Raw genomic sequence first — 13,184 nt, forward strand, 5'->3', positions numbered from 1 at the left:
AGTGGATACCACACCCCAACCCAGAAACACAAAGAAGGAAAAAATATCAAAAACCATCACATTCAAAAGTAAAGAGAAAAAACATTCATAGGCTGAATTTAAATAATAAGCCAATCCACGCACCAAAATGTCAGATGATATTGCAAGCCACCAGGAACTTCCTTGAAGTCTATACTCTCTGCCTGCAAGCAATCACACTGGTAAGACCCGCTCAATGTGATGGTCCATTCGCTTAGCTTATGAACCATACATAAGGAAATAACACATGAAGCTTCATCTAACAAAAACACTATTACGGAGAAAAGTGATTTGGCAAAATGATAGAAGTACAACAATCACATCTCTTCATCTTTTGCTGATATTTAAACAGGAAGGATAAAACCACATACAAAGGGAAATCGTCAGGACGCCATGTCGTTTGGACTGAAACTTCCCAGTAAGAGGCGTTTTTATCAGGATACATCAATTTTCTGTTGTCTTACTAACAAAATATCTCGAATCCTGAAAATGAAGAGGTTCATTCCCCCAAGAAGTCCAGCCAGCTATCATTTCTCTAGCGAATAGTTCAACGCAACGAGCAGGCATAGACCCCGGCACATAATCTAGCAGCAGCTCTAATCCATGTGGATAAGAGAAAAATTATAAGACAACAATTCTTACGGTAAATAGTAGAAAATATCAATAATGTGTCATCCCTAGCCGTGCCCTCTATCCCAACCCAGAAAAGTAAAAACCAACTGAAAAGGGGGAAAAAGGGAAAAACGACATTATTCGAAAGGGGGGAAAATCAAAGGAGGACCAGAAGGGGTTGCAGCTTTGATATATTACAGGTTACCTCCAATGGGGGGTTTCCTTGAATAATCACCAGGAACACTAATGAACACTCGATTATCTGGTATAGGATTCAATCTTGTTGAATTCCCAGAATGTGTATCCTGCAAAGACATGTCAAAGTGAAGAAAAGAGTAAGCTTTAACAAAGGCAACTTCAAGACATGGGGCAAGCTAACCTTTCCGTCACAGTAACCTAGGAGAAGACATTCATATGGTCGGTGATGAAAGAGATCCAATTCACCAGTCAACATTCCATTGGCCTTGACCTGTAACAAAAATCAACATAGATACCTAAGCGCATCCTTTTAAGACAATATACACTATTCATCAGTGTTTTTGAAATTCCTCATCCCTCTCCCTACCCCTCTCCTCTCTCAGATAGAAGGTGGCTTAAAGATAACCTCAGAGTTGTGGACAAACATGATACCTTCAACCAGTAAAAGCTAGCAGCATATGTTACTCCCCATTTGGGAAATAAATCATTTTCCACAAAATCTCGCAACTTCTCCCTGTTGGTAACCCACAACGCAACAAGTGCTCCAGAGGTATGACAAAGTTGCTTGACGGGGAGAGATAAGAAGTATCGGTTTGGCAACGTTGGGTACCTGCAACCACATTTAGTTGCATATTGAATAGAACTATAGAAATCTACAACACAGACCTTCAAGCCTAATAGTTTCAGCTTCTAATATATTAGTCAGACAAATATTGACCCAATCTAATCAATCAGAGGAAATCACTTGCAATATATTTGTTCAACTACCCTCCTAAGTCCATCTACTGCCTACCCCACCCCCAAAATTCAAAGAGAAACGTTTTCCTGTACTCTGTAGGGTATACAGGGCATGAATTGTTCCTCAACTGACAGTCTTTGGAAAAAAAAAAACTTTGCAGAAGTGGAACCCCAGAAAATAAATGCTAGGCAAGGCAAGCTAAAAATCCAGAAACAAGAGAGACAAATCAGAGATAGGATTAACACACACCTCACTTTCTGACGAGCACTGCCATTTTCCCAAGGGGGGTCTATAACTATGAGATTGAAGCCACAATCAGAACCAGCTGAAAAAGAAAACACCAAATCAGAGTTTAAGCAGATGGCTCCCATATTCTAACTTATGCACGAACCATGAAACTACGTAATAAGTTTGGCAGGAAATGAGGATTTCTGCCTTTAAAATGGATACTTCCCAAGACATTGCAGATCCAATGGAATTTAATAAGCATTTTCTCTGGACAGCAGATCCCCGCTCAAACACGGAGACAAAAGGATCATAGCTCATTACCTGGGATTAAGCTGTCAATCTGCTGCATATCAGACTTCAAGACACAAGACCAATAAAATGCAAAAGTCAGATTTGAAATCCCATGCAGATAAATTAGATTTAAAGAACCAAAACCAGAAAAAGAACAGAACAGATAGCCGTTAGTAAACCCAAATGATTCTGGTCTCTGGATTTCAAATTTCATGAGAGAAAATAAAAGAGCCTTTCACAGAAACGAAAATATCAAATTTCACTTGCATGAACCAACAATATAAAGTAAATAATGAAACAACTAAAGAAGCATCTGCTTTGTATCATACCATATAAAAACAACTCCTTTTGGGAATAATATACTTGTGATTAAAAAGTTCAGCCTCTATATCATAGCTTCCCTCATTGGCAACCAGATTATTAAATACAGGGGTCACTTTTTGTTCAATACTCTGAGCAAGCGGAAAACCTGAAAACCACACAGAAGACAGTTAGAAAACATAGCCAGCCCAGGACTACGAGAAATAAGCTAACAATTTACTGAGATTTTATTGAAATGGATAAAAAGTAAGCCTTGGCACAACAGTGAGTTGTTCCTTGATGACCAGTAGGTCACGGACTCAAAGTGCGGCAACAGTCTCTTTTGCAGACATGCAAGGGGAAAACTGCATACAGTATTCCCGCTCTCACTATCCCCACAGTGGTCAGAGGGCATTCGGGCATGAGCTGAACGCCTAAGCTTCTTTTTTTTTTTTAACTGAAATGAACTGTAAGTTTCTTGTAAAGTAAAGCAAACCTCCATTTTGGAAAGTTTTATCATCTTGCTGATAATTGAGAACAATCTCACACAAAGGAGCTTGCCAAACACCTCCGAGCTCCATAAAGGAAAGTTCACTACTTTCCTGCGATAACTCCTTACATTCCCCCACAGAACATCCATCATTCCTCAAATTTCTCAAAACTTTCAAAAGATCAGTAGCTTCGAGCAGAGCTTCATGCGCTTTCAACAAGAATGGCTTCACCTCCTTCAATACAATTAAATGTCACACTTAATGCACAGAAAATAACCTGCTCTAAATTGAATACAGCAGGTAAACTTTTCTGAAAATGAAACTGTTATTCCTTGACCAGGGAGTAATGCGAGCTGTGTTTTCAGTAGTTTTCCTCCTCACCATTAACTAGAAACTTTTATATGTCAAATTTAAGAGTTAATTTGTCAAAAACACACTTGAATTATCACATTTTTGCGAGCTATCAGTTATTCACTTTTTCTACCTAAGTAACATCAACTATTTATCAAAGCACACCTTAGCTAGCAATTGTTCCCTTTTTCTACCTGCAATATCACCATCCTTCATGCAGGAAAAGGAACAACTTATATTTGAGGTTGTTTCGATAAACATTAGGTGATATTTTAGATAGAAAACTCACACGCATGATAGTTCATATATGAAACTTGAAAAAACATGAAATTTAATGGTACCTGGTGACGACGATCGGCGATTTGTTCGCGCTCGTTGAGAGATTGAATCTTCTTCTTCCTCTTACGTTTTCCTTTTCTAGAATCTTCGGAAGCTTTTGGAGATTGTGCTGAGTTCAAGGAATCGAAGAAGCGAGAGTAATACGTAGAAGGCGAAACCCTAAACCGGGTATAAGAACGGTTGAGGATTCGAACCGGGTCGATGAAGAAGGCATTTGAGTTCAGCTCAGAAACCCCTGATTCCATCAACTGATTCTCTTCCATCTTCAGAATTGGGGAATTGTTCTGCTTTCCGGTTCATCGGACAAATATCGGCGGGAAGGGGGAAGCGGAAAAGTTTGTTTATTTGCATTTTGGTACCCATATTTTCTTAGATGTACGTTAAAGTCCCTAAAAATGTTTTCTTTTCACTTCCCGACCCTACTTCTTATTTATTTATTTATTTTCTTCCATTAATTAATACTAATACTAATAGAAGATCAATACAAAATTGAAAATTAGATATGAATATGAATTACATCCTAGTTTTTTTTTTATATAGAGATTTTTTGTTTTTTCATATAAGAGAGATTTATCAATTTTCTCGATAAATAATAAAATAGAGAGACTAAATTTGATTTCAAGAAATGGACATGGACATTATTTTTTTTTTTAATTAATTAAATATATTACTTGAGTTGGAGTAATATAGATTCAAATTTTATCTCTCTCACTTGTTTGCTGTGATTTTAGAGAAGAGAAAAAAGGTATTTGTTAACGTAGGTAGACTAATTGAGTGAAGAACCTTTTTTTTATCATGTCGTGAAGTGAAGCGAAATTATATAAGAAAATTCTCAATCCCAACTAGCTTCAATTTAGTTAAATAGATCAAACAGTGATATTGATCGTTTATCCATTCATGATCGCTGACCAATCTACTAACCTATCAAATATTGATCAAGGTTATTTTCAATCTCTTTCTTAGTCATTTATCAATTCAATATTGGTAATAAACTTCCTTTTCAATTGGTCAATTTCTTAATTCGGAGAAAATTAAGAAAAAGGAAAACGATGGTCATTTCATGCATCTAATCTCTTTTTGATCATTAGTCCTTCCATTTCATTTAAGAAAAAGGAAATCTTTCTACACTCTCTTTGACCATTAGTCCTTTCGTCTCATTTTATGTGACACTTATATTTAATCTGTTCTAATAAAAATATTATTTTATTATAATTAAAACTAATTTAATTTGACAAAATTTCTTTTATCCTTGATGAAACGATTTAAGTCAATCGATATCACATAAACTAAAACAGGTAAAATATTTCTTTTTGGACCATTAATATTAGTATCATTTCGTTATTCCATTGGTCAAACAACACTATACAAAAGAATAAGACATGTAACCGAATTGACAAACTTTTTTCTACTTTATTTCTTTTGCCTTTTGAAGTAATTATTAATACCAAAGTATAATCATATTTTTGTTTGACGATTAGGAGTCCGTTATGTTACATCAAAGTACATAAAATAATAATGGACCAAACATCATTGAAAAAAAAGGCCAAACACATATACAACCCCTCTAACTTGCCCTCATTTTCCATTTTGACACTCCAACTTAGCCTTGTTCCAGTTTAACCCTTAAACTCCATTTTTTATGTACCATTTAAACACGAAATATTATTTTTATGATTTCTTTATTTTTATATATACTAGTATACGTACCCGCGTGTTGCACGGATATTTAAATTAAAAATAAGTGATAAAATTTACTATGTACTTTGTAGTGTATTATTAACAATTTAATACTTATATTATTAAAATTAAAATATTATGTTTATAGTTATAATTAGCTACATTTTTTGTTTTTAAATATGTTTTGCTGAAATTTTAATAAATATAATATTAATTTTTTTGTTTATTTTAGTTTGATTAAAAAAACAACTACTTTATGTGTTTTTACATGTTTGATCTATTATTTTTAATTATGGTTAATTGAAATAATATTATATCCTTGTTAGTAAGTTTTAAAATCTAACTTTCACATGAAATGATTAAATATCAAATTGTAGGCACGATATTCAAATTTTTAAATTTTATCTTTCTATTTTTGTAAAACTCATGTATCGATTACATGATATTTTCTAAAGATCATCTAAATATAATAATATTTTATTACTAAATAATGTTTACATTTTCAAATCAATTTCATAAAACACATTGAATAGAAAAGCTATATAAAAAGGTTAATCCTATAAGATGTAGTTGTTATTGAAAGAAAAAATCATTAAAAAGAGAGGCAAATCAGTGAGGAAAAAAAGTCATTGTATATGTATTTTTCACAATTTACAATCAAATATAATTTGTAGTTACATTATCAGTTATATTTTTCAAATTTATTAATTTTATTGTCTAACACATATTCTAACAATTGACATATTTTCATAAATCAAGTATAAAGAAGCATGGAAATTTTTAACATACTTTAAATAAAAATTACATATCAAAAAAATATTCATAAGTTTTTGTTCTTTCATATATGAATTTTCAATCAAAAGAATCACAAATTAAAATTGAAATACATAACTAAAGAAAACTAATAAATTTCATCACCCCATAACCAAAAAGAACATTCATCATGTTTTATCTACATAATCCAACTATTTTACAATGAATCTCCTTCACCAATGGAGGAGTAACATATCTTACTTTGATATTAAAAATAGTCATAAATCATACATTACAAAAATTAAAAACACAACTATTTTTATTTATATATAACATAAATAGAAAAAATAAGGCCAAACACGATTTTTTTTTAAAAATAAACAAATTTACATTCCTAAATTTTAGGCCTACAAATATTGTAAAATGAAAAAGATAAATATGAATTGTAGAAGAATCCATCGTATATGAGAGCAGTTATTTCAACCACATATTTAAACACAGTTAGTTAATTATTATTTTTGTTCCTCTTTTGATTTTATCTTCTTCTTTTTCTTTGTTTAAAATTGAAAAATAGCCTTTTCCTTTTAAAAGATTTTTAGATTTTAATATTTTAAAAAAAGACTCCATCGTGTGTATGTGGAGTAATTAATTTAGCTATGTATTTAAATATAGTTAGTTAGCATTTTTTTTGTAACTGTTATGATTTTATCTTATTCATTTTTTGTTTAAATTAAAAAGTATCCCTATCTTCTAAAATATTTTTAGTTTTTAGTTTCATATTTAAAATTTATTTTGTTAATTAAATATAAATTATGTGTTAAAAGACTCCATTAGTTATTTTAGCCACATATAATATTTTATTTTTCCTTTTCTAATTTATCTTCTTCTTTTTTTATAGAATTAAAAAGTAGTCTTATCCTTCAAAAATATCTTCCAATTTTAAATATTTTTTATTTTTAATTTCAGAAATTTAAATTGATATTTTGAATTCTATATTTTCAAATATTTATGGTAAATCTCAGATGAAAAAAGAGCACTTATCTTTCTCTATTTTTTTTAAATATTATCTATAAAATATTTATTATTTTTAATGTTACTTCTAAAATATTTAAAATTCAAAATATTTTTACTATTTTAAAAATTAAAAATATTTATGTATTGTTTACGATAAAGTTTATTATTCAAATCATGCATAGTGGCAAGTATGTATGACAATAAGAAATCTTCCTTTGTTATAATTCTTTATGTCATTAACTGTGATATTCACACAATATTGAGCAAAAACTATCCATTTGTTATAGGGCCTTACAAATGGAGAGATTTATATAATCATTGATACAACCAAATATCATATTAGGCGCATGAAAGTGAAATGGAACATATCACTTTCATTGTCATAAATATAAATTACCATTAAAATATTTTTTTAATCAATGTCGGTTTTTTAAATAGTTTTATTAATTAGATATAAATTTTGTTTTAAAAGACTTCATCATGAGTGGAGTATTTATTATAGCCACATATTTATAATTAGCTAGTTAATATTTTATTATTCCTTTTCTGATTTTATATTCTTCTTCCTTTTTTTTTGTTTAAAATTATAAAGTATTTTTTTATCTTTTAAATAGATATATTCAGTTTTAAATATTTCATATTTTAAATTAATAGTTTAATTCAATACAATAATGATTCAATTTTATGATAAATCTCAGATAAAAAAAGAACTTACCTATAAATCCCTTATTGTGGATTCATTTTAATATTCATAAAATATAAAAATAAAAATAAAATATAATAATGATTCAATTTTTATCTCTCGAATATCAACATAATTCATAAGCCATAAATTTTGCTTAAATGAATTATTTTATTGCAAATTGCAATGTTAATGACATATTTTTCCTCCTTTGTAAATCATCTGCAATGAAATGAGGAAAAATACGAAAGAAAGTTCATAAGCCATAAATTATGCTTAAAATGAATTAATTTAATCAATTTGGTTCAATTTTTGATTCAGATAAAATATATCTAAGATCTTCATATACAACATATTTTCTTGATAAAAAAAGAAAACAAAAAAGAAATAAATACTTTAAAAACTGGTCAATATTGTCAATCTTACACTCTTGGCTTGGCAATAAGTAAAATGGAAGTTGATCTTTGAAGATTAGGTTGAACTAAAGTTTCATCATAATGGCCTGAAATGCAGAAATTGGCATGATCATCCGGCTCCCAACAAACAATAAGGCTTTGGATTTTTGTTTGAATGTGATTTTTGTTTTACACATTTTTGATGAATTGGTTTAAAAAGGTGTGGATGATGTAGTTTAAGTAGTATTTTTTAAAAAAGATGTGGGTTAGGAAGTTTAGACGTTTTTTAAGGGATAAGATTAGTTAATATTTGAAATTCAAATTCGAAATTGATTATTTAATGGATGTGGGTTCTTTTCATTTAAATTTTTTTGGATTGGAAGTTTTTTCTTTATATTATTAACTGAGGTGTGTTATATGGATATAATTTAATATAAAATGAAAAAAAACACACAACCCCATTTAACGTAATCAGATCCACAATTTTAACTTATTTTTATAAAAAAAATTTGATAATCAGTTTTTAAGTTCTTATTTTTTGATTATTAATTTAAAATAAATTTATAAAAAAATAAAAAAGAAACTACCCCATTAAAAAATAAAAAAACCCACTCATTTCACCTACGAATATCCACAATTTTTAACCTTTTTTTTTTTTTTAATAATCAGTTTTTAAATAAAAATTTAGTTGGTTACTTCTTTTTATTATTTTTTTGTTAATTTTAAATACAAATTTTAATTTTTTTAAAAAAAATTGCTGGATTTTTGTGGTGCTGACACGTGGCACTTTTTTCTTCTCCTATTATATATAGATAGATTCTTCAATTGCAACTTCTTATTTTAAATCGACATGTGTCAGTTAATTTTAGTTAAAAAAATAAAAATTAACAAAAAATAATTTCTTTTTAAGAGTTTTATGTATTTTTATGTGAAAAATAGCCGACGAAATTGTGTTGGTTTTCTTTCTTAAAAATCACTGACAATCTAACAAATTAAAGTCAGTTGAGTTTTAACATTTTTAGTAGTGTTATTAGAAATGAACAAGAGTCTTTTTTACTCGTATTGAATATGAGGTTTTTTATTCGTATAGATTTATATTAAAAATAAAACGTGAGTATTTGCGTTAAATTTAGATAGCCTAGATGACAAGAAATAATAAATAAGTAGTGTTATTTAATTTAATTGAATGTTTAAGAAAGAAAATCGAAGAACTTTCGTCAATTTACTTTCATGCAAAAATACAGAGAAATCTCAAAAAATAATATTATTGTTTGAAAAATCTAATTGAATGTTTAATTTTTTTTACGAAAATTAACAAATGCACGTCTATTTTTTTTAAATAAAAAATTGCAATTGAAGAACATAAATAAATAAAAAATCATAAAAATTAGTATTAGTGTTTAAATGGTACAGAAAAAATGGAGTTTAAGGGTTAAAATGGAACAAGGCTAAGTTGGAGTGCCAAAATAAAAAATGAGGGCAAGTTTGAGGGGTTGTGTATGTGTATGGCCAAAAAAAAAAACATATTACGTAGGGACATGTAGATAATATGAAGGCATTTAGAGATCAACATGAGTTGTGGTGCACTGGTGGAAGTGTTTTACCCTTAACCAAAGGTCTCGGATTCGAGTTCTGACTATGGAGAAAATCTTGTTGAGAGCATCACCCTCAATGGGACCTGCAGTGCACGATCCAATTTAATCGATGGGCTCCGAACACCGAGTGAAAACAAAAAAGAAAAAGAAAAAAAAAAGGCATTTAGAGGTCTTACTTTTGTGTGGGTTTTTTGGTTCATAAGATAAGGTTGGATATTTTAATTAAATTTGAGATTGAATTTATAAAATTTTACTTGGTTCATAGAACAAGGTGGAATATCAAATCTAACTAAGTGTTATTTTATTTTACCTTTCAAATAGAATAAATTAGTCAAATGATTATAATAATGAAATATATTAGTCCATAAATGAAACTAACAATGTTTGATATGTTGTAAAAGCATAAATAGTCTTAGAACAAAATTTTAGTTTCGCTTTATCTCTTTTTATTACTAATCGTGGTATAACTTAAACGACGACGTTAGGACTCAAGACTATAATAATAGTTTCATGATTAATTATTCCTACATAAAACAATGAAAATGACAAGTCTATTCATGAGATTCTTCAAACTTTTTTTCTACTAAATAAAGTGAAAAGTAGTTTTATAAATAAACAACCTTTTTAAAAAAATTATGTAAGACATGCCTTTTTTAAAGCAACAAATTAAATTGTTGATTAAAATTAATTAATTTTAGCATAACCAATCTTCGAACTAAAAAATCCCTTAGTGGTTTTCTTCTTGTGCGTGTATATGACTCATTGACAAATGACACATAACATTAGAGCAAAAATTGAGTGATTGGGAAAGGTAATAAGATCACATGGTAATAATTGGAAGGCATTTAGAAGTCTTACTTTTGTGTTGGTTGTTTGGTTCATAGTTAATGGTTGGATATTCTATAATTAATTTAAGAATGAATTCATAATACTTTATTTGATTCCTATGATAAGGTGGGATATTAAATTTGAGCAAGTGGTATTTTATTTTACCTTTCAAACGAAATAAATTAGTCTAACGGTTATGATCACGAAATATTTTAGTTCATAAATCAAAGTGATCTAATGTTTAGTATATTGGCATAAGTAGTCTTGAGACAAACATTTGGTTCACTTTTATCCCCTTTTTATTACTAAAATTGTGGTATAACTTAAATGACAACGTCAGGATTATATTATGCTTGTCAGATCATAGAATAATAGTATTGAGATTAATTATTTTTACCCAAAATAATGAAAATTACAATAAAACTATCCCTAGGATCTTTCAAAACTCTTTTTTCTATTAAATAAAATAGAAAGTATTTTTATAAATAAACAACCTCTTAAATATTATACAATACATCTCTTGTTCATGACATGTACTAAATCATTAATCATAACTTATCTTGACTCATTGACATTATAGCAAAAATTGAGTGATTGAGAAAGGTGATAAGCCCTACATTTTCAAAATTGGATCTTTTATTAATATGAATCACCGACTTTTTTTTTTGTTCAATTGGTGTAAAGAAGCAATGAACTATCCAATAATTTATTTATGGATGATATAGACCAATAGATAGTTACTTTTAGTACACAAGTGATTTATTGGTTGTGTTGTGTCATTTTGTTACGCAAAACTCTTTTTGGTTGTGTTACATCATAGTTTTATTTTTGTATAGAGATTTTTTTTTTTTCATATAAGAGAATTGGAAATAGTATGAGAGATTTATCAATTTTTTCGATAAATTACAAAAGGAGAAGGACTAAACTTGATTTCAAGAAATAGAGAATGACGTATTTTTCTTTTCTGATTAATTAAATATACTACTCGATTTGGAATAACATAGGTTCAAATTTTATCTCTCTCACTTGTTTGTTGTGATTTTAGAGAAGAGAAAAGGTATTTGTTAACATAGGAAGGCTAATTAGGTGAAGATTTTTCTTTTTATGGTGTCGTGAAGTGAAGTGAAATGGACCAGATAATTATATTGATCGTTTATCAACTCATGATCTTTGATCAATCTACTAATCTATCGAATATAAATTAAGGTTATTTTCAATCTCTTTCTTTGTCATTTATCAATTCAATAAAGGTAATAAACTTTCTTTTCAATTGGTCAATTTCTTAATTCGAAGAAAATAAAGAAAAGGGAAAACGATGGTCATTCCTTCATCTAAATCTTCTCTATACACACTCTTTACCATTAGTTTTTCCGTCTCATTTTATGTAATCTAACAAGAATAATAGTTTATTATAATTAAAACTAACTCTAGTTTTAAAAAAAATCTTTTATCCTTAATGAAATGATTTAAGTCAATCGATATCACATAAATTAAAATAGATATCAAAATTCTTTTTGGACCATTATTATTATTATTTCGTTATTCCATTGGTCAAACAACGCTATACAAAAGAATAAGACATGTAACCGAATGACAAACTTTTTTCTACTTTATTTCTTTTGCCTTTTGAAGTAATTACTAATACCAAAGTATAATCATATTTTTGTTTGACAATTAGGAGTCCATCATGTTACATCAAAGTAGCTAAAATAATAATGGACCAAACTTCAAGTATTAAAAAAAACATATTATGTAGGGACATGTAGATAATAGAAAAGCATTTAGAGGTCTTACTTTAGTTTTGTGTTGGTTGTTTGGTGCATAAGATAAAAGGTTGGATATTTATAATTAAATGTGAGACTGAATTCATAATACTTTATTAGGTTCATAGGATAAGGTGAGATGCCAAATCTAACTAAGTGTTATTTTATTTTGCCTTTCAAATGGAATAAATTAGTCTAAGGATTATAATCACAAAATATACTAGTCCGTGAATGAAACGAATCAATGTTTGATATGCAGTAAAAGCATAAATAGCTTAGAACAAAATTTTAGTTTCGCTTTATCTCTTTTTGATTACTAATCATGATATAACTTAAATGACAACGTTAGAGCTCAGTACTATATTATGCATGTCAAATCATATAATAATAGTATCAGGATTAATTATTCTAACATAAAACAATGAAAATGACAAGAATATTCATGATATTCTTCCAACTTTTTTTCTACTAATAAGTAAAGTGGAAAGTATTTTTATAAATAAACAACCTTTTAGAAATTATATTAGACATGTCTTTTTTAAAACGACAAATTAAATCGTCAATTAAAATTAACAAATGTTAGCATAACCAATCTTCGAACTAAAAAATCCCTTAGTGGTTTTCTTCTTGTGCGTGTATATGACTCATTGACAAATGACACATAACATTAGAGCAAAAATTGAGTGATTAAGAAAGGTGATAAGACGCCATGGTCAATTCATGAAAAATAATTATCCAAAATTTTCAAAATTGAATCTTTTTTATATATTATTAATTATTAATTGGAAGGCATTTAGAGGTCTTACTTTTGTGTTGGTTGTTTGGTTCATAGATAATGGTTGGATATTCTATAATTAATTTAAGAATGAATTCATAATACTTTATTTGATTCCTATGATAAGGTGGGATA

At 28.5% G+C, this 13,184-nt stretch overlaps 2 protein-coding genes across 5 annotated transcripts in view; both read right to left on the reverse strand.

Moving 5' to 3' along the window:
- Nucleotides 1–13,184, reverse strand: part of LOC125827593 (COP9 signalosome complex subunit 4) — a 242,593-nt gene that overhangs the window by 215,411 nt on the left and 13,998 nt on the right. The window lies entirely within an intron of this gene.
- LOC125827596 (methyltransferase-like protein 2) lies at nt 395–3,987 on the reverse strand. Its single transcript, XM_049506896.1, has 9 exons — nt 3,570–3,987; nt 2,883–3,111; nt 2,416–2,555; nt 2,117–2,150; nt 1,817–1,892; nt 1,261–1,438; nt 1,010–1,099; nt 836–935; nt 395–614 (listed from the first exon to the last, which is right to left on the reverse strand). Exons 1-9 carry the CDS (start codon nt 3,828–3,830, stop codon nt 463–465), a joined length of 1,260 nt encoding a protein of 419 aa, XP_049362853.1. The 5' UTR covers nt 3,831–3,987; the 3' UTR covers nt 395–462.

This window comes from Solanum verrucosum, unplaced genomic scaffold (genome assembly GCF_900185275.1).
Source record: "Solanum verrucosum unplaced genomic scaffold, falcon-dt-bn FXZP01000064.1, whole genome shotgun sequence".
Lineage (NCBI taxonomy): Eukaryota > Viridiplantae > Streptophyta > Magnoliopsida > Solanales > Solanaceae > Solanum > Solanum verrucosum.

Coding starts and splice junctions, on each gene's coding strand:
- LOC125827596 (XM_049506896.1), bottom strand. CDS start 3,830: ATGGAAGAGAATCAGTTGATGGAATCAGGGGTTTCTGAGCTGAACTCA. Junction 2,151..2,415: donor AAAGGAGTTGTTTTTATATG/GTATGATACAAA, acceptor TGTGTCTTGAAG/TCTGATATGCAGCAGATTGA. Junction 1,439..1,816: donor AGTGCTCGTCAGAAAGTGAG/GTGTGTGTTAAT, acceptor ATGTGGTTGCAG/GTACCCAACGTTGCCAAACC.